This window comes from Leptopilina heterotoma, unplaced genomic scaffold, assembly GCF_015476425.1.
Source record: "Leptopilina heterotoma isolate Lh14 unplaced genomic scaffold, ASM1547642v1 Lhet_54, whole genome shotgun sequence".
Classification (NCBI taxonomy): Eukaryota; Metazoa; Arthropoda; class Insecta; order Hymenoptera; family Figitidae; genus Leptopilina; species Leptopilina heterotoma.
In genome coordinates, this window is record NW_025111118.1 from 2,461,295 (window position 1) to 2,482,188 (window position 20,894).

At 27.0% G+C, this 20,894-nt stretch overlaps 5 protein-coding genes across 9 annotated transcripts in view; 3 read left to right on the plus strand and 2 right to left on the minus strand.

The window, feature by feature from the left end:
- The window catches only part of LOC122508511 (3-phosphoinositide-dependent protein kinase 1), a 49,039-nt gene extending 47,079 nt beyond the window's left edge, over positions 1 to 1,960 (plus strand). For all 5 annotated transcript variants that reach the window (XM_043621919.1, XM_043621920.1, XM_043621921.1 and 2 more), the window contains one exon: positions 517 to 1,960. In XM_043621919.1, the coding sequence (XP_043477854.1) occupies positions 517 to 1,959 (1,443 nt within the window). In that variant the 3' untranslated portion in view covers position 1,960. The remainder of the gene's footprint in view (positions 1 to 516) is intronic.
- Positions 1,961 to 7,727: 5,767 nt separating this feature from the next.
- LOC122508514 (aprataxin) lies at positions 7,728 to 8,974 on the minus strand. Its single transcript, XM_043621925.1, has 3 exons — positions 8,530 to 8,974; positions 8,256 to 8,389; positions 7,728 to 8,101 (listed from the first exon to the last, which is right to left on the minus strand). The coding sequence occupies exons 1-3, from the start codon at positions 8,862 to 8,864 to the stop codon at positions 7,935 to 7,937; spliced, it is 636 nt and encodes a 211-aa protein (XP_043477860.1). The 5' UTR covers positions 8,865 to 8,974; the 3' UTR covers positions 7,728 to 7,934.
- Positions 8,975 to 10,465: 1,491 nt separating this feature from the next.
- Positions 10,466 to 13,811, plus strand: LOC122508510 (U3 small nucleolar RNA-associated protein 6 homolog). Its single transcript, XM_043621915.1, has 9 exons — positions 10,466 to 10,685; positions 10,961 to 11,087; positions 11,323 to 11,463; positions 11,572 to 11,762; positions 11,940 to 12,158; positions 12,390 to 12,726; positions 12,810 to 12,980; positions 13,119 to 13,293; positions 13,392 to 13,811. Exons 1-9 carry the CDS (start codon positions 10,594 to 10,596, stop codon positions 13,733 to 13,735), a joined length of 1,797 nt encoding a protein of 598 aa, XP_043477850.1. The 5' UTR covers positions 10,466 to 10,593; the 3' UTR covers positions 13,736 to 13,811.
- LOC122508512 (tektin-2) lies at positions 13,795 to 18,419 on the minus strand. Its single transcript, XM_043621923.1, has 7 exons — positions 18,049 to 18,419; positions 17,786 to 17,948; positions 17,199 to 17,459; positions 16,901 to 17,071; positions 16,588 to 16,810; positions 14,085 to 14,308; positions 13,795 to 13,996 (listed from the first exon to the last, which is right to left on the minus strand). The coding sequence occupies exons 1-7, from the start codon at positions 18,092 to 18,094 to the stop codon at positions 13,795 to 13,797; spliced, it is 1,290 nt and encodes a 429-aa protein (XP_043477858.1). The 5' UTR covers positions 18,095 to 18,419.
- A 137-nt stretch (positions 18,420 to 18,556) lies between these two features.
- On the plus strand, positions 18,557 to 20,856 carry LOC122508513 (chromobox protein homolog 3-like). Its single transcript, XM_043621924.1, has 5 exons — positions 18,557 to 18,682; positions 18,844 to 19,396; positions 19,495 to 19,747; positions 19,833 to 20,157; positions 20,259 to 20,856. The coding sequence occupies exons 2-5, from the start codon at positions 19,004 to 19,006 to the stop codon at positions 20,284 to 20,286; spliced, it is 999 nt and encodes a 332-aa protein (XP_043477859.1). The 5' UTR covers positions 18,557 to 18,682; positions 18,844 to 19,003; the 3' UTR covers positions 20,287 to 20,856.
- The last annotated feature ends 38 nt before the right edge of the window (positions 20,857 to 20,894 follow it).

The following is a 20,894-nucleotide window of genomic DNA, read 5'->3' on the forward strand; positions in this document are numbered from 1 at the left end:
GAATATAATTGAATTCTAAAGAAATTACAATTTCTAATTTTTGTAAATAAATAATTGAATTTTAAATGTATTTGAAATTGAAATTTAAAAAATTTTAATTTTTGTAGAAAAAATAAATAAGTAGGTATTTAAATATTTATTTAACAATATTATTCATGTTTTGAAAAATTTAATTTAATTTTCAAATCATTAAAAAGTCTTGGAAAATAAAAAATGAAATTGTGACAACACTCAATTCAAATGGATTTTTTCGACTATTTTTGCATTTTTATTCGATTAAAGCAATTTTTTTTTTTTGCTCAAAGTCCATCCAAGGTCTGAAATTGTCTTGACGCGAATTTTGAACTCAATAAGAAATAAATTTTTCCGGATGTTATTGACCTTGTAAACAAGTTTTCAAGAATAATAAATTAATAATGCGTACTATGTGCGTCATTATAAAATATATTCCTTAAATAATTTATGGAAAATGAAATTTATGGAATTAATGAAATTTGTTTTTTTTTTTATTTTCAGGTCTATATTGCCAAAGATATTCACACCAATAAGGAATATGCAATCAAGGTGTGCGAGAAACGACACATAATCAAGGAGAAAAAGACAGAATATGTGAAACGTGAGAAAGAGGTGCTCAATATGTTGGTTGGCGCAAAGCATTCGTTCGTTCGATTATTTTGCACTTTTCAAGATCCTGAGAGATTATATTTTGTCTTGTCCTACGCAAAGAACAGTGAACTCCTACCATACATCACCAAAGTTGGCTCCTTTGATATTGAATGCACGAAATTTTATTCGGCCGAAATTCTTCGGGGTCTGGAATATCTTCACGGTTTAGGAATCATTCATCGTGACTTGAAACCAGAAAATATTCTCCTCGATGAAAAAATGCATGTACTAATCACTGATTTTGGTAGTGCAAAAATTCTCAAAGACGATCCTGAACGATCGTCAGGAACTGTTGATGACGAGCAGCAGCAGCAGCAGCAGCAACAACAACAACAAAGGAGACAGAGACGAAATTCATTTGTCGGCACTGCACAGTACGTTTCACCTGAACTTCTAACCGATAAGGTTGCATCTAGAGCATCCGATCTTTGGGCCCTTGGCTGTATTATTTATCAAATGGTGGCTGGACTACCGCCATTCCGCTCGAGGAGTGAGTATTTAATTTTCCAACAGATATTAAAACTCGAGTATGAAATACCCGATGGCTTCTCCGAATTGGCGAAATCATTGGTTGGACAACTTTTGGTACTCGATCAATCGCAAAGGTTGGGCGCTCAAGATGAACACGGATCTGGCTATCCAAGTATCAGAGCTCATCCATTATTCGATGGTATTGATTTTGAGACACTTCACGAGCAGACACCGCCGCCAATCTATCCTTATTTGCCCGGCACTTCGGAGAATGAGGAATTACGATCGCAATATCGAGTGCCAGATCATTTGGAACCTGGTCTCGATGATAAGCAACTGACACGACTATTGGGCTTGGGAATAAGTGACGAGAGGAAATCGCAGGAGAAATCGGAACCAGTGGCAATTGTCGAGGAGCCAAAGAGAAAGAAGAGTGTCATCTCCGATTTATCGGAGGAGGAAATGAAGAAACTTTTGGATAAACAACGAGCATCGAATCCATGGCATAAATTTGTCGATGAGAATCTCATCTTGAAACAGGGTTTCGTGAATAAACGGAAAGGTTTGTTTGCTAGGAGAAGAATGCTTCTGTTGACAACTGGACCGCATTTATTTTATGTCGATCCAGTGAATATGGTGCTTAAGGGAGAGATACCCTGGAGTCCTGAATTGAGGGTCGAACCGAAAAATTTCAAAATATTCTTCGTTCACACACCATGTCGAACGTATTATCTAGAGGATTCCGAAGGTTTCGCTCTACAATGGTGTGACGCCATCGAAGAAGTCAGAGTTCATAGTTACTCACGAGAAAATTTACTCTAAATCTCTTAGTTTCATCCAAAAAAAAACACACACTGCATAATATCGCATTTACGACTTTCTGAATTTTTCATTCTGCGTCAACTAGTGACCAGAATACTTTTTTTTCTCGTAAGAATCTATAAAATGTAAGTGACGAAAATTAGGACCGTTATAAATTATTGTAGTTGAAATTAAGATGGACGATTATGCACTTGATTTCTCCTTTTTTTTTCATTCAAAAATCTATTTGCGTACTCGTCCATTATAGTGAATTTGTAACTAGTAAATTATCCTCATGTCGTGAGAACATGTAAATTCCTGAGAAAAAAGGAGGTTTTGGAAAATTTCTACAAAAAGTGATGTTTTTCCAAAAATCTTCAACTAATGAAGGCAACACTTTTAGAGTCTTGAAAATAATTTTTTTTTTTTTTTTTGCTCTTTTAGAAAAAAGAAGAAAAAAATTCTTTTTATTGTACAAACAATTTATACAGAACAAATGAAATAAAATAGGTAAATTAGTTTTGTAATAATAATAATAGCAATAATAATAAAAATAATAATTAAAAAATAAGAATAAAAATAAAAATAGTAAGAATAATAAAAATACACGGAAAATAAATGTTAAATTTTATAAAAATATTGCGACAAGGTAAAAAATTTTTGGAGAAAAAATACTAAAAATTTTAAAAAAATACGTGAAATTTAAAAAAAATATCAAGAAATAATAAAATTTTAATACACTAAGAGGAAATATATATTAAATTTTGTAAAAGTATTTTGGGGAAAAAGTGCAACAAACAGAAATTTTGACATAGAAAATACTAAAGAGTGAAAGAAATATGAAATTTAGTAAAGTTATATTAAAATTTAACTAAAATTCTTATATTTGTTATAATTATACTAAATTTCACATAAGTTTTTGTAAAAGTTTAGTATTTTTTATATCAAAATTTCGCTTTCTGGCATTTTTCCCAAATTGTACAGAACTTTTCCAAAATTTGATATAATTTTCCTCTCAGTGTTTAACTACCAAATTTTATAAAAAAATTCTTTTAATTCTTTGTAAATTTTTGTGTATCAAAATTTTTCCTTTTGTCGCATTTTCTCTTTAAATTGTATACAAATAATATTTATTTTCTCTACGGAAAAATGAAAAATGCTGTGACGAATGCTCCTTTTTTATAGCTTTAATTGAATTTTGTCATTATCGCGAAATATTTTCGATCTAGTAAATTATTTCGTTTCGCAGATTTTTTCCATCGTCACTACATTTTTTTATTGATGCTCTTTTCCTGCTCGAAAAAAATTCAAATCAACATTTCTCAATTTTGGATAAATTTTCTAAAAATATTTTTTACTATCTTATTTTTTTTTCAAAATCAATTTCTATTTATTATTATTGAATTTTCGATTCTATTTTAAATCCGCTATATTTATAAATATAAATATTATTATTATTATAAAATTATTTTTTCTCTCGATATTTATTGAAAGTTTGTTTTTTTTTTGTTTTTTTTTTTATTAAATTATTTTACAAGTGTAAGATTTTTGCTGCCACCACTGCGACTGTTGAGTAATAAGATTGCCGTCATTAGAAAATATTTTCCATTAAGTATATTTCGCCTACACCCTTGAATCATATTTTTGTTATAAATGTGTCGTGTATTTGTCTTATTTCAATGTTGAGAGTGTTTCCTTTTTTTTTGGTAGAAAAGAAAAAATAGAATAAAAATTGTGTTGTTTGTAAAAAAAAAAAAAAATTGCGATTGAGTCACAAACCAATCTTGTAATATATCTATTTGTACATTTTTTATACATATGTTACAACGTAATTATATTATATGTATATGCGCCTATGAAATATATACGTATAAATACTTAGAAATGTGAATACTAGTTAGGCAAAAAGTGTATTAATGTTGATAGGTTGTAGGCTGTTACTTAGATCGATTAACTCGTTGCAATCTTATGGTGTGTGACTTGGTCGCAGTGTCACGAATATTATTATACGAAAGTCTAAATGGTATGCGGTACTATTAATTTTTATCAGGTTTAATTCGTATCTCGCTCGCGCACACGCGCGTATAAAGACTTAAGGGAAAGAAAGAAGAATGAATTTTGAACGAGAAAAAAAAAGAAATTGGAATTACGTTCGTAGAAATGTTGAATTTTTTTATTCAGTCATTGTTCTCGTTCTCAATAACTTATCAAGATGACCGCTTTTGGTTCGTTGTGTAAAGAATGAGCGGACAAAATTCCAAGTGCTAACTCAAAACATTACTTCATTATTTTCTTCTTCTTCTTCTTTTTCTCTTCTAGTTTAGATAGATTCATTATCATTTAGATTTATTGTAGTTTAAACGAAATGTGTGTGGTGCGCGGGAGAGAACTTAATAGAATGATTATAAAAAATAAAGAGAAAATGCGAAAATGTGCGAACCATTCTTTTTTTATACTCTGAGAAAACTATATAAGACTGGTATTTTCGCTTTTACGACAAATAATAAATAGTACTCGTTATTTAAAAGTACTACTTGTATTTGTTCGCAAAAGCTCTTGTTGTAATTACTCATATAAAAAACTTCTTTTTTTTGGAGTAAAAGAGAATGGTTCTAATTAAAATATTATTGAGATCTTACGATTTCAATTAACTTATTAAATAAAAATGTTTTCTTTAGATAGAAAATTATGAGAGCAATTACGTTTTTTTTTTCTTTTCTTTTTCTTTTTTTTCTCTCATGTTTATATTCAAAAACGTCAAGTTTCTCATAATTTTTACACTCTATTGAATTTAAATAGGTTTTAGTCTATTTATGCACATATGTAGTTCTTTATAGAGAAAGAAAAATGAATCGTCATTTTGATTTTACGAAATTTAATTAAATCCACTTTCTTTAGAAAAGAAAAAAAAAAGAATGAAGGAAATATTTCAAACAAAAAAAAAAATTTTCAAAGCGAAATCAAAGCTAATGTGAAAAACGCTTCGAATATTAATCGCAGTATTACTAAAATTACGTACGTACACATTTTACATTTACATACATAAAATTATATGTATGAAAACATAAACATAACACAGAAGTAGTTCTACACTAACATGGAATTTATTTATATTAAATTTTTCGAAACATCAAATTTTGTTTTGTTTCTTAATCAGGGTGTCTAGTAATTTAGAAATATAAAATTCCCGGGGTTTTCCCGGTTTTTTCCCGGTATGTAAATAATTTTCCCGGATAATTGAAAACTAAAATTTTACAGTAAATTTAATCGTAATATTTGTAAAACTTATAATAAGAATTGTATTGTGATTTACTTGACGGTAATTTCATGTTTAAAATCAAAAACAGGTGTCGCATCACTGTAAAAATTTGGCACAAGCTTCCCAGTGGGCAAAAAACCATCATTGTTTTAAAAACGTTCCAAAAATGTTTTTAGAACGTTTCATGTCTGCCAAATAACGTCCCAATAACGTTATATGTTTCTAAAACGTTTTAAAAGCAATGGAACGTTTTTGGAACATTATTTGGCAGACATGAAACGTTCTAAAAACATTTTTGGAACGTTTTTAAAACAATGATGGTTTTTTGCCCACTGGATTGTCACATCGAAAATCATTTCCCATATAAGTTAGGTCTTAATTGGACAATAATAAAACATTGTCTAATATACGAAGAGAATCAATATACAATTCGAAATTGAAAAAAAATTAAGTTAAGCGTTGAAAAAATGTAACTATTTTTTCCAACAACATAATAAAGTACTTCATAAAAAAATTCCCGGATTTAAAAGAAAATTCCCGGGGGTTTCCCGGTTTTTCCCGGGAAAAAAAAATTCCCGGGGTTTTCCCGGTTTTTCCCGGATTCCCGGTTCGCTAGACACCCTGTTAATCACCTCACCCTTTAGAAAATTAAATTTAACATTATATTTAATTATTTCATTTTTTGTAAACTATAATTATAAATAATTCATACAGAATTTTTCACTAAAATTCTTCTTCGAATTAATTTTTAATAATTTTTGAAAAAGTTTTTTGAGAATTTTAAAAATCCATTTTTTACAATTCAATTTTATGAAATTTCGATTATTCGGCAAATTCTTCGATTAAATATAATAAATAAAAGATTCAAATAATTTCAAAAAAAAATTTCAATTAATCTTCTTTAAAAAAAATAATACTACAGAATTTTTATTTAAAAATATGAAAACATTTTAATTTGATACCTTTTCAAAATTCAATTATTTCTAAAAATTCATGCCAAAATGCTTTTAATATTCAATTATTATCTAAAATTTAATTAAAATTCACTTTTGAATCAATTTTTATTGGAAAATTCTACGTCAATTCAATTATTTAAATATAAAAATAAATAATTGATTGAATAATTGAATATTTCTTTAAATTGAATTCTCATAAAGAATTTTATCAACAAATTTTTTAATAATTCGATTCTGTTGACGAATTTTAATAAAATTTTTAAGAATAATTATATTTTTTAAGAAATTCGATTAAAATTATATTAAAGATAATTTAGAAACAGCGATACATTTTATTATTTATGAAAATAATTGAAATTATTGCGAAGAAATTTATTCTTTTGGAAATTTTTATTAAAATAGTAGATATTGAAAATCATTGAATTGAGGACAATTTTTGAAAATATGTAATTGAATTTTAGAGAAGAATTTTATTATTTATAAAGATAATTGAAATTTTTCCAAGAATTTTGTTAAAATATTTGAAAATTATTGAATTTTGGAGAAGAATTTTATTATTTTAGAAGATAATTGAAATTTTGACAAGATTTTTTTTTAATAATTGAATTCTTTTGGAAAGTTTTATTAATTTTGAAAAATCATTGAATTGATTAAAATTGTATTAAAAATAATTGAAATTCTGCAATGAGTTTTATTATTTATGAAAATAATTGAATTCTTAAAAAGAATTTTATTTATTTACCTACGAGAATAATTGAATCTTGTAAAAAATATTATTGTTTATGGAAATAATTGAATTATTGCCAAGAAATTTAAAAAAAATTTGTAAATAATTAAATTCTTGTGGAATTTTTATTATTTATGGAAATAATTAAATGTTTGCGTAGAATTTTATTAAAATTATTTTTAAATAATTGAATTCTTCTTGCAAATTTAATTAATATCCAAAAAACATTCATTTCTAGAAAAATTTTGAAAATAATTTAAATCTAGCCAAGAATTTTATTAAAATATTTGAAAATAATTGAAATTTCGAGAAGAATTTTATTATTCATAAAGATAATTGAAATTTTGACAAGAATTTTTTTAAATAATTGAATTCTTTTCAAAAGTTTTATTAATATTGAAAAATCATTTAATTGAGGAAAATTTTTTAAAATAATTGGAATTTTGACAAGAATTTTATTAAAATATTTGAAAATAATTTAATTTCAGAGAAGCATTTTATTATTTTTAAAGATAATTGAAATTATGATAAGAATTTAAAAAAATTGTTAAATTTATGTAATTGAATTTCTGAAATAATTTATAACTTTTCCAAAATTCTATTTTTTTGTCTTTTTAACTAAAATTCTTCTATAAATCCGTTATTTTTAATAATTAATTAAATGTATATTCAAAAATTTAACTAATTTCAAAAGAATTTGAATTATTAAAATTTTTCAATAATCTAAGTTCTTTTTTCTAATTTCGCTGACTTTTCCTTGGATTCCCTGACCTGTGGAAACTCTATTAATAGTTGAAACTATTATTATATTATTAATAATATAATATAATAAATAAATAAAAATTAATTAATTTTAAATAATTATATTTGATAAAATTTAATTTTACTTTACAAGTACGTTAAATAAAAGATAGAAAATTGTTAAAATAAACGATTTTTTTTTAGCGTTAAAAATGAAGTTTCGTTCGTCTTTAAACGGAAACGAATATTAATTAAAAATTGATCAAAAAAAAAAAAAATACTATAAAAAATATAAAATTATATAGATATAAAATTATTCATTATCGTTCGGAATATGTTTCAGGAGATGTTTTTTCAAGTCTGGCATATTTTTAGCTAAAAAAGAACATTTGTGGCATTTCAGAGCAGTTTTCAAGTGGTTTTTCATGGTCTCTGAATTTATTTTAAGTCGACCTTCTTCTTGAATACTTTTGTGTACTTCTGCAATTTTTATATGCAATTTATTTACGCGTTTACTTATTTATCTAGTTATCTTAATACTCTAATTATAATAATCTAATAATAATACTCTAGTTATAATAATAATAATATAATTAGGATACTTTAGTTATAATTATAAAATAGAAGTACTTACTCTCCGGTAGTAGAAAAAAAGGAGTTGTAAAAGAATTCCAATGGTTTTTCGTTTTCAAACAAGAACTATTAAAATCCGTGCTGATCACGTGCATATGAAGTCGTTGCATACTTGGAATTGCATGATAACCTATGCTGTAAAAATAAAGAAAACAAGATGATTATTTCAATTGAAAAGTGAGTTTATCTCTGAATAATAATTGTCATTCATTATACACTATTACGTCATTGCCTCCAGATTAAAACTTAATTTATTACTATATAATTTGACTTACATGAATTCGTAATTCTCGTGCTTTTTGGTCAAATTTTCACCAACTTCCTCCATGTGTTCGAGAATATTTAAATGCTCTTTTTTCACATGCGTAATAGAGTTTATATCAGTTTTCGATATAACTAAATAATGAAATTTTGCCTTTGGATATTTATCCTTGATAACAACAACAAGATCGTCTTCGAGAACTTTTAATTCCGGATCATCCATTGAATTCATCATTCCATGTGACCAGTGGGATAGTTTACTTTTTTTAGTTGCAATTTTATTCGTTTCATCGCCTATTGTTCTTTTCATTGTTGAAAATAATACCGAAGATACTAATAAACGTTTCATACAATAATGACGAGGTAAAAAACAAATTTAATAAACACTTTATCGTTATCTCAAAACTTTGAAATCGGTAAGTTGATTTTGTTAAGGTTATGTCCGTTATGTTGCACTTACTGATTTCTACGAGTTTACATAGTTTACGTGAATTACATTATTAAGCTTCGTTCACAGGTCGTAAAATTTAAAAACGGGGGTGCTACCCTCTGTACCAAAAACATAAGTTCGAATGCTCATTATGCCGAATTTACAATTTAGAAATGACCAGATACGCGAATCCTCAATAACCTAAATTGTATATTGAATGAAATTCAAAAGTAGGGAATAATCATTTGATATATTCTGCATATGGAGAATATTATTTTAAACTAATTCTTTTTTTCCACAATTTGAAATTATTGCAATTTTTATTTTTGGAATTTCCACTTTACCTACATTTTAATAGATCGAAACGTAAAATATCAGAATTGACATTTAATTGAAATATGATGGAGAATAAATATATATTCACTGAATAAAAAGATTAAATAATTATTAAATGTTTGAATTTAATAAAAACATATTGTTCAAAAGTTACAGTGCGAATTGTACAGAATATATATTAATAAGAAATATAATTTGGCAGAATGTCGATTCGATCGATTTTATATTTGCAAGAAATTCAATTTGACAGAATATCAATTTATAAGAAACACGTTTTCGTAGAACTTTAACTTGTCAGAATTGTAATTTTGTAGAATATTAATATTGGCAAATCTAATTTTGGTAGAAATCTGCTTTATCAGAATGATCACATGTTCGAATCCTCAAAAGTTAGAATTCCATTTTTACCGAAAATGGATTCCACATAAATATTTGGCGCAAATTTTAAAATTCTGATTTCTGATTGGTCGATTTTAAAATTTGCGCCAAATATTTATGTGGAATCCATTTTCGGTAAAAATGGAATTCTAACTTTTGAGGATTCGAACATGTGATCATTCTGATAAAGCAGATTTCTACCAAAATTAGATTTGCCAATATTAATATTCTACAAAATTACAATTCTGACAAGTTAAAGTTCTACGAAAACGTGTTTCTTATAAATTGATATTCTGTCAAATTGAATTTCTTGCAAATATAAAATCGATCGAATCGACATTCTGCCAAATTATATTTCTTATTAATATATATTCTGTACAATTCGCACTGTAACTTTTGAACAATATGTTTTTATTAAATTCAAACATTTAATAATTATTTAATCTTTTTATTCAGTGAATATATATTTATTCTCCATCATATTTCAATTAAATGTCAATTCTGATATTTTACGTTTCGATCTATTAAAATGTAGGTAAAGTGGAAATTCCAAAAATAAAAATTGCAATAATTTCAAATTGTGGAAAAAAAGAATTAGTTTAAAATAATATTCTCCATATGCAGAATATATCAAATGATTATTCCCTACTTTTGAATTTCATTCAATATACAATTTAGGTTATTGAGGATTCGCGTATCTGGTCATTTCTAAATTGTAAATTCGGCATAATGAGCATTCGAACTTATGTTTTTGGTACAGAGAGTAGCACCCCTAAAAACGCGCGCCAAAATATTACTACCCAACCCTGATACTTGTCAAAAGTGAAAAATTATCAATCCACGTGAAGTATTTGGAGGATTTGGAGTATTTCTATATTTTATAATATAGTGAAACATTAATTGAGATTGATCGTGATAGAATAAATAAGTCACGATGGCGGAATTCGTAGAAAAGCGATGCGAGGATATGATTCTAGAACTCGAACAAATGGAGAGAATAAAATTGTTCGATAAGAATGAAGTCAGGTTTGTAGAGGTTATGTTTTTAATTTTGCCGTGAAAAACAATATTATTTATCATTATATTTTAATGAAATATTTCGTTATTAGGCCTATTCTTTATGAAATTAATTTTTTTCCAAACTTTCAAAGGTATATAATTAAAACTTTGAGATTAACAATCACGAGTTAAATTTGACTCGGAGTGATCAAAGTTTTATTTATATTGACTCGGAGCGTTCAAATTTTTATTTAGAATTAAGACTGTCGAGTGTTAAAAACAAATATGTAATTACATTTCAGAGGTATAGCTAAAAATCGAAAAGAACATGAGTATAAAATAGAAAGACACACAAAGTGTAAAGAAGATTATTTGAGATATATTCAATATGAAATGGATCTTCTGAAACTTGTCAAGCAGCGCAGAGAGGTAAATAACAACAATGTTGTTATGATTAACTATAAACAAATCTTTAAAAAATTATTCTTGACCCTCAATTGATGTAGAGATGAAGTTTAGTTGTAAATTGTAGAAAACAATTGAACTCAGAAAGGATTTTAATTGCAATTTTTATAAATTATTAAAATTCATCTAAATTTTATTCTGTAAACTTTCATATTTTCCTGTAAAAAGAATTTTGTCTAAAAGTGTGAATCTATTTTAGAAACTTGGCATCACTCAAAAAAAGTCGAGCATTGATTATGCGATTGCAAACAGAGTTAATCGTTTGTATAAACAGGCAATATACCGTTTTCAAGACGATGTTCGATTTTGGATTGCATATATGAAATTTTGTAAAAATGTTGTAAGTATATTTGAAGGTTTATTAAAACCTTTGTTTACCTTTTATTTACAAACAATTCTAGTGTCTCTTTCAGGGTTTATTAACTTTTTTTCTTGTCTTTTTTTACAGGGTTTCCAAAGTTCCCTTGGTCGAATGCTTGGGAAAATGTTACAAATCCACCAGGATAAGCCAAAGTGTTGGCACATTGCCGCACAGTGGGAAATAGAAGAAAGTAAAGATTTACAAAATGCCAGACAACTTCTATTACGTGGCTTGCATTTTCATCCAAGTTCCTCATTACTTTTTATCGATATGTACAAGTAGGTTTTATTTATTTCAAACTCTTCCTATTTTTAACAATAATTGAACTTTACATATTTAAAATTAAAAAACTAACTTTATGTGTGGACAGAATGAAAGAAAAAATACGACAATTATTATAGTTAATTACTTATTTTTTTATTTTACCTATTTACTGGAGTATTTTATGATTGCAGATTGGAGTTGAAAGAGGCTCTTTTAAAACAAAGTCAAGGTAGCAAAACAGAAGAATTGCCAACTGGTGAAGATGGCGAAATTCCAAAAGAATGGAAGAGAGTCCATGTGGTTTATGAGCAAGCATTCAAGATGGTGAAGGATATTAAATTTGTCATTGAATTGCTAAATGTTACAAAAGAATTTGAGAACACTGAATCATTACAAAATAAAATTGTCAAGTAAGTATTTTTTTCTAAAGTCATTTTCAGTTCAGTTTCAATTCAATTTCATTTCAATTTCATTTCAATTTTATTTTATTCTTATTTTATTAGTATTTTATTTTATTTCGGTTTTATTTCATGTCTACTTTCAATTATTTCTATTAATTTCTATATTATTTCTATTTATCTTTATTCTATTTTGATTTTATTTTCCATTTTAATTTAATTATTTATTAAAAAAAATTACAGTGACATGGTAAAAGAATATTCTAACGAGCCGCTATTGTGGGACACAATGGCAAGACGTGAATTATTAGAAACTTCGAGTACTAATAATGCAGCAATGGAAGTTGATTGCGCTGAAGTATCGTCCTTAAGAGATCGCATACTCTCTTGCAATGAGATATTTCAAGTGGCTGTTAAGAAACTTCGAAACGAGGAAATTTGGTCCCTTTACATTGACTGTCTTCTAGATTTAAATCAAGAAAATCAATCTTTACCTAATCTCAAAAGAAAATTATTAAAAACAGCTTTATCACAAGCACATCAAGCGAAAAATTTAAAAGAACAACATTACTTATATTGGGTAATGAAAATTATAAAATTTTAAATCTACATTTAAAAGAACAAAAATTTTCAGTTAAATTACAATTTTTATTTTTCTTACAGATTAAAATGCTGAGTAATGATAAGAAAGATGAAAATACCCAGACAAAATTAGCCCAAGTTTTGGCGTGGTCAACTGAAAGTTATCCCCAAAGTGAAAAACTCTGGCATCTTAGATTAAGTTATCTTCTCACGACGAATAATGAAGACCAGTCGAATGAATTATTTAAACAAGTACGTATAAATGACTTTTTTTTTATTTTTTCCAACTATTTTAAAAAAATTTTTTTATGAAAAAAGTGGCCACCCCGTTAATACAAAAATACAATTTTGGTTAAAAAAAAAACACTAAATCTAAATGTTACTTTTCAGGCTACAGAGCAATTGGGAGAGAAATCGTTATCTCTTTGGAAAATGAAATTATTGCACGTACAAGCAAAGAATCCGGAAAAGATTCAAGAATTCTTTCAAGCTGCACTCCTTGGTCCTCAGAATGTAGCAAAGGATATGAAACCATTGTATTTGGAGTGGGCAGTGTTAACAAAAAGTAAGAATTATTTTATTTTCGTCAATTTGTTTATTTATTTTTTTTTAGTATATTTCAATATTTGATACGAAAATTACGAATAATTTTTCTCCACCTAGATATTACGGAGACTCGAAAAATTTACAATTCAATAACTCAGCAACCGCCATTCTCCTACGAATTGCATAAAAAAATGATAGAAATCGAAAATATGCAATCAAAAATATCTCTACAGTACACGAGAAATGCTTATGAATTAGCAATAATGCAATTTGGCAAGAATCGAACTGATTTATGGTTGGATTACACGATATTTGAAATGAAACATGGCGATCCATTGAAAGCGGCCGAGATACATGCAAGAGCAGTGAAAACATTGTATGCAAAATTAACTGATAAATTTATAGCCGATTATACATTACTTAAAGCAAATCCCGAATCGAAAAGTACATCTCGTAATTAAGGTTTGTCTCGTAATTTTAATTTATAAATATATGTGTACAGTAAGAATAAAGAATTGACTTAATTTTCCAGAGGAATCTCCTTGTTCATGTGTGTTAAAATGATATTTCGATCTGTTTCATTAGTTAGTCGTGCTCGATCGCCAATTTTTAGGGAAGAACGATTATCCAGGCACATTATGTCAGTCATTAGTGAATGTTGTTTGTCTTCTAAATTTTTGCTTATTCGATTCAGTAATGTTTCTAAATTGTTGTAGGTGGCTCTGAAAGAAGAAAAATATTTTCATCATAAATTAATAGGTGAAGATTGATACGTAGTCATAGAGAAGGAATGTGGATAAGTGTACTAACTTAGCACTATTTAGTTCGTTAATTAAATTTTGTTTAGTTTGTCGTAATTGTAGTACTTCGTGCTTTAGTCCATCCTGACTTTGATCGCGACACAATTCAAAACCAGGGCGACAGGTTCGATTTTCTAATCTTGTCTCAGCACATTTAACAGCATCTATTTTTGCAAAAATCGCATCATCTAGGAGTGTTATTTCTTTCTGTAATTTTTCCATTTCTCTCTGCATCTATTTTAATTGTTTCGATTAATAATGCTGATAATAATAAAAATAATTATTATTATTCAGGATTGCAACAGGTGAAGGGAAGTCAGGAAAAATAGAATTGGCCAGGGAAATCAGGGAAAAATCGGGGATTTTTATTAAAAGTACTGGAAAAAATTAAATTTTTAGAATTCAGAAGAGAATTTTGAATTTTTTTGTCTTTTTTGTTTGCCTTGTAAACTATGAAATTCTCACGAATTCTAATACAAAACCTTCAATTTTTACTATTTCTGACAATAATTTCCTTTTAAATAACTCAATTCTTGAACAACAATTATAAAATTATTATTTATAAATTATTTAACGAATAATTTCACTTAAGTATTTCAAAATTAGTTGAATTCAAAAGGTTTTAATTTAAAATTTGAGAAAATTTTAATTTTGAATGAATTTAATTCGAAATTTTAAAAAACTTAGATTTTTGAAAAATTTTAATAATAAAATTCTTCTGAAATTAGCTACATTTTTTAATATAAATTTAATTAATTATTAAGAATAACAGATTTATAGAAGAATTTTAGTTTAAAAAAACTAAAAAAAATTGAATTTAGGAAAAGTTACAAATTATTTCAGAAATTCAATTACAAATATATTCAAAAATTTTTTAAAACTCTTATCATTATTTCAATTATAATAATAAAATGCTTCTCAAAAATTCAATTACATATTTTCAAATATTTTATTAAGAATCTTGGCAAAATTTCAATTATTTTAAAAAATTGTCATTAATTCAATGATTTTTCAATATTAATAAAACTTTTCAAAAGAATTCAATTATTTAAAACAATTCTTGTCAAAATTTCAATTATCTTTATAAAAAATAATAAAATTCTTCTCCGAAATTCAATTATTTTTAAATATTTTACTAAAATTCTTTTCAAAATTTCAATTATCTTTATAAATAATAAAATTCTTCTCCAAAATTCAATTATTTTCAGAAATTTTTCTCAATTCAATGATTTTTCAATATTAATAAAACTTTTCAAAAGAATTCAATTATTTAAAACAATTCTTGTCAAAATTGCAATTATCTTTATAAATAATAAAATTATTCTTTAAAATTCAATTATTTTCAAATATTTTAATAAAATTCTTGGCTAGATTTCAATTATTTTCAAAAATTTTTCTCAATTCAATGATTTTTCAATATTAATAAAATTTTTCAAAAGAATTCAATTATTTAAAAAAATTTAATAAAATTCTACCGAAACATTTAAATATTTTCATAAATAATAAAACTCATTGCAGAATTTCAATTATTTTTAATACAATTTTAATCAAATTCCTCGAAAAATGTAATTATTCTTAAAAATTTTATTAAAATACGTCAAAAGAATTCAACAATTTAAAAATTTGTTGATAAAATTCTCTATGAGAATTAAATTTTAAGAAACATTCAATTATTCTATAAATTATTTATTTTTATATTTAAATAATTGAATTCTTGTAGAATTTTCTAATAAAAATTGATTTAAAAATTAATTTCAGTTAAAATTTTAGATTATAATTGAATATTAAAAGCATAACGTAGATTTTTTATAAATAATTAAATTTTGAAAAGGTTTCAAATTAAAATTTTTGAAAATTGATTTAACCCTTAAACCGCACCCTGGGTGTGCGACACCCATATTCTAGCTTTTTACTCTAATATTTCGGTTAAATTCGTAAAAATTGAACATGTGTCGTTATTGGACGATACATTTTGTACTTAAGTTTATGTTCCGTGAGGGACATTAGTCTCCCAAGTGTCTTTGTGTATTTGATAACTTTATGAAGTTGTCGGCGAAAAATTTCTGCTTGTTTGACACCCAGTTTTTGGTTTAGGGTAATTTCAGTAGTTTTTTTTATTTTTTTTTCAGTAGTTTTTTTTAGTAGTAGTTTAAAAAAACTATTTTTTAATTATAAAAATTAAATAAATCATTATGAAACTTATTTTCCTTCAAAATAGATGTACTGAGCTATATAAGATAATTTTTCCAAAAGATAATATCCTATTCCAGCTTGGAGAACACACTTAAAAGTCCCCGGGTGTCGCACACCCAGTGTGCGGTTTAAGGATGGATTCGGCAGTGTGCGGTTTAAGGGTTAAAGAAGAATTTTAGTTAAAAATTGGAAAAAATGTAATAATTTTGTCTGGAAATTTGGGAAAAACAAAATTAAATTTTTGCTGCAACCCTGATTATAATAATAATTATATAGTAGAAAAGAATTCGTATTGCATGATTTTAACAAAAACGATATACTTTTAATTTCTGCCAATCGAGTTCATTTCTCGATTTTTGTGTTTGATAAATTCTTTTTCTCAATGTGAAATCAGTCATATCTTGTTGAGCTCTAATATCATTTCTTGTTCTATCTCTTGCATCTTGAATAGATTCTCGAAAATTGTACATATCTTGTAATTCGTTGTCAGCCAAAAGTTTCACATGCTGACAGTGTTGTAGCCAATTTTCATAAGAAACCATTCTGTTAAAAAAAAAATTATTTTCATATTTTTGTGTAAATTTTTTATGTAAAACAAAATTTTTATGCATAACAGAATTTATATTTATATACTCTTTTGTCATTCTCAGTGCATTTGGTTTGTAACTGATATTAGCACATGTTTTACTTAAAGATGTATTTGTTCGATCAATTTCAAGTGCTTCGTGTTTATCCTGCAATTCCAAATTGAGAGTGAATTTCACTTTTTCCAAACGATTCAATCTTTCCCAAGCTGCTTGTATCCTAGAAAAGAAAAAGAATAAGTGGATAATTTTTATTTATGTTTAGTTTTTATTTTTGTGATGTAAATTTTTTTTAGTTTCATGAACTCGGTTTTTTTTAGTTCAAAACATCAGTATAGTTCATATACTTGTTCGTTAGTGTTTTCTTTGCTCCTTCTAGAATGCAGAGTTCGTTTTTTAATTCTGTGTCGCCATCGTCGTAGGTTAATTCAGTGCTTCTTCGACAATCCCGCATCGATATGCATTGAGAAGTTATTTGCAGTGGTAAATTAATGAATTCCAGTTCTTTCTCGGCGTCTGCTTTTTCATCCTTCAAAAGACAAATTTCCCTTTCTGTCTGTTCGAGCAATTTTTGAAATATTTTCTCCCAGCGTGCCAGTTCTGTTACTCTGAAATTCATTCGTGACATTCGTTTTTCTTTTCGGCAAAAGTATCGCTTACGAGACAAAAAAAATTTTAGGTTATGTTTACGATCGTTTTAACTTGATTAATACGCTTTTTTATAATTTGTAAAACCAAAAGTAGGTTTTCTTGAATATTTTAGATGTAATAAGGATTTAAATGTCATTAGTTTGCATTCGCAGTTTATTCTCTTCGTGTATTTTTTTCACTTTGAAATTGACAAACATAACCTAATATATTTTCCGCGTGTAAAGCTTGGAGCGTCATTAAGAATTTAAAAAAAGAAAATGTGAATTTATGTATAAAAATTAACCTGTCGGATAATCTGACAGTGTTTAGCCGAGTGTCCCACTCTGTTTTTATTTGAGTTTCTGATCGAATTGTTCTGCCCGCATTCCTTAAATTAAATGCCTCCTCTCTTCTACTTTCAGCACTTTTCTGAAGTTCCCATTGCTTTGCATACCAATCAGGTAATCCTAAATGATAAAATAAATCCTAAATTTCTAACCGCAATATTTCTACTTATTTTTACTGTAAATACTCTATCGTTTGTCTACTTTTTCTTAGTCTTCTTACCAATGTGAGCTGTCGGTTTTTCATAAGTGGTAACGGACTTCGCCATATTTAACAATTGAACAATAATATTTAATATCAAAAATTTTGTAAAAAATGTTAATGTTCCAGAAAAGCTTAGTTATCTAAATGATCTTGTGATCTAAATAATTATAACAAGTGATGACAAGTTATTCAGTTGCTCAGGTAACAAATGTAAACAAACGACGAAATTCGATCGATACTGTAAAAACCGTTACTGACCGCATAAAAAATAATTATTAACTTCAGTTGAACTATTAAAAGACTAATTTTAAAGGAATTAGGAAAAAAGACTTTTTGTCTTTTTCTATATTAAATAAATACCGTACTTAAGAATAAGTTAATAATTTTAAAAATTACGTTAAAAACCAGGAGAGAAATTTCATTGGTAAATTCTTTAGTAAACATTGTTTTCAAAAAATCGCGCCAAAATGAACAAATCAGGTGCTTGGAAATATTTTAAAGTTGGCAATAAAAACTACAGGGTTGGTAGAATTTATTTAATGATCGTACAGTTCCGTAATGTTTCGTGCAATGTCGGAATCTCCGACTCAAATATTCGCTACAACGATGAATGTGTGTGTCAGTGTGTATCGTTTAACTGGAAAACTAGGAGGTAGGTGTAAAGATTTGTGTATACGCGGCAAAACAAATTGTTTCTTTATAAAAACTTAAATTCAATATAAATCAAATATAAAGACACATTAAGTCTTATTTTCTTACAAATTGTGTTCAATTCTAATTTTTTCTTTTCCTTTTTCCTATTATTTGTTTTAGAAATACTCTCGATATACAACGGTGTATTCCAACTTTTATGAACCTAAAAAGCAAGGGTGGAAAGAAATATTGAAAAATTAAAGAAATTTTCATTTCGTTATAAATAAGAAAGTTAAAAGAAAGCTCTTCGTAGTCAATTTTTTATTAAAGTGAAAAGCACATGCGAAAATTAAGTATGAAGGGAAAAAGGAGGAAGTCTGAAACAAGCGACGGAGAGTCGGAAGAAAATGGCGTCGCGTCGGGCGTCTCGGGCGTCACGCGGGCTTCTGATAACGAAATGGATGAAACGGACAGTGAAAAATCAGAAACTACATCACGCAAATCAAAATCTAATAATAAAAGACGTTCATCGCGTTCACGGGGCAAACAAAATGATTCTGTTGATGAATCGGTTGATAATGAGAGTCAGGAGAAGCCGGCCGGAAGCGAACAGGAAAATGGAACCGCCAACAGTAAAGGAGGTACATCCAAACGACGCAAGAAGGATGAAAAACCCGTGGAAAAGGAAAAACCCGCATCCGACGAGGAAAACAATGAAGACGATGAATATGAAGTAAGCTTTAATTATTTTAAAAATTGTTTATTTTTTTATTTTCTTTTTTGTTGACTCTGAACCAGTATTAATGTTAATTTTTTTTTCTGTTCGTCTAGGTGGAAAAAGTAGTTGCGCAACGTACCATTAAAGGTCGTCGTCAATTCTTGGTCAGGTGGAAAGGCTATGGAGAAGATTCCGATACATGGGAGCAGGAGAAGGATTTAAATTGTCCACAACTCATTGAAGAATTTTTAGCAGAAGCTGGTGATGAGGAAAAGGAAGAAAAGGAAAAACCAGCTGAAAAAACACCCAAATCTGGAAAAAGTAAACAAGGAAAAAAGTCTTCCAAGAAAGTCAAAAAAGATGAAGGTAAGAAAAAAATTTATTTCTTTATTCAAAAAAAAAAATTTAAATAAAGAGTCAAATTGCAAAATTTTTTTTTCTCTTTTTCAAGAATCAAAAGGCGCCGATGAAGAGGAGGACGACAATGATAATGAAGATAAAGAATTCGAAGTAGAAAGAATTATTGAAGTTCATTTCAAGAAAAATAAATCACGAGAATTTCTTATTCGTTGGAAGGGTTTCTCATCGTCTGACGACACTTGGGAACCGGAGGAAAATTTAAATTGTTCAGAACTTATTGAGAAGTTTATGGATAAAGTGGATAAAGCAAAAAAACAAGAAGCGAGAGAATTGAGAACAAATCCGGCTCTCACAAAACATTTTACACTCGGAGCGCATGGAAGACGACACTCACGTCGTCATGGGGATAAACAGAGGTAATTAAAAAAAAAAAAAAAATTATCGTTTCTTATTTCCCTTATCATTTTAAATTCTCAAACTCTCCCATATATAATTTCTTTTAATCTTTATTTTGTAGAGTAACCTACCGGGGATGTGATGAATGAAAATGAAATTCTTTACACTGATATACATATGCAAAACTTGAAACCGATGATTCACACTAGTGATAACATGTGCATTGGAAATGAAAATCTTTCCATGTTACCTAGTACTATGATTCTTTTTGAAATGTAATTTTTTTACAGATTTGTGAAATTAAGTCGCTTTTTAGTATTTTGATTATTTTTTTTATACTGTGTTAACTTTCTCTACAAAAAAAATATTTCCAAATTAGTTGATAGTATGTTTAATTATTAAAACATATAAGCTTTTTCATTAGAGAAAAATTTAATGAACTAACGATATAAATCTTTAAAAAAAAATACAAATTTTACTTTATTGCATAAGTTTTACTTGAATATGCAGTAAATAATGAAAAGGCCTATATGAGAAAGTTTATAAATAAAAAAAATATATATATACATACATATATATTTAAACCGTTGCCGTCGTCTAGCAATTAATCTAATCTACGGTTGTCAACGTACTGTGCAAGTAATCTACATATTAGATTAAATTTTGTTTAAGTATTGATTGTCAAAAATCAATAAAAATGTATGATTTCCAAATTATAATTCAATACAATTTATAAATGATTTCTCCATAGTTTTCC

Bases quoted from the DNA above. Each gene is read 5' to 3' on its own strand.
- LOC122508514 (XM_043621925.1), bottom strand. From the start codon at position 8,864: ATGAAACGTTTATTAGTATCTTCGGTATTATTTTCAACAATGAAAAGA. The intron at 8,390-8,529 runs GTAAGTCAAATT...TTATTTTTACAG, and splicing joins CACGAGAATTACGAATTCAT to CATAGGTTATCATGCAATTC. The intron at 8,102-8,255 runs GTAAGTACTTCT...TAAAAATTGCAG, and splicing joins TTTTTTTCTACTACCGGAGA to AAGTACACAAAAGTATTCAA.
- LOC122508510 (XM_043621915.1), top strand. From the start codon at position 10,594: ATGGCGGAATTCGTAGAAAAGCGATGCGAGGATATGATTCTAGAACTC. The intron at 11,763-11,939 runs GTAGGTTTTATT...TTATGATTGCAG, and splicing joins CTTTTTATCGATATGTACAA to ATTGGAGTTGAAAGAGGCTC. The intron at 12,727-12,809 runs GTAATGAAAATT...TTTTTCTTACAG, and splicing joins AACAACATTACTTATATTGG to ATTAAAATGCTGAGTAATGA.
- LOC122508512 (XM_043621923.1), bottom strand. From the start codon at position 18,094: ATGGCGAAGTCCGTTACCACTTATGAAAAACCGACAGCTCACATTG. The intron at 17,949-18,048 runs GTAAGAAGACTA...TTTATCATTTAG, and splicing joins AAAACCGACAGCTCACATTG to GATTACCTGATTGGTATGCA. The intron at 17,072-17,198 runs GTATATGAACTA...TTTCTTTTCTAG, and splicing joins AAGAAAACACTAACGAACAA to GATACAAGCAGCTTGGGAAA.
- LOC122508513 (XM_043621924.1), top strand. From the start codon at position 19,004: ATGCGAAAATTAAGTATGAAGGGAAAAAGGAGGAAGTCTGAAACAAGC. The intron at 19,397-19,494 runs GTAAGCTTTAAT...CTGTTCGTCTAG, and splicing joins ATGAAGACGATGAATATGAA to GTGGAAAAAGTAGTTGCGCA. The intron at 19,748-19,832 runs GTAAGAAAAAAA...CTCTTTTTCAAG, and splicing joins GAAAGTCAAAAAAGATGAAG to AATCAAAAGGCGCCGATGAA.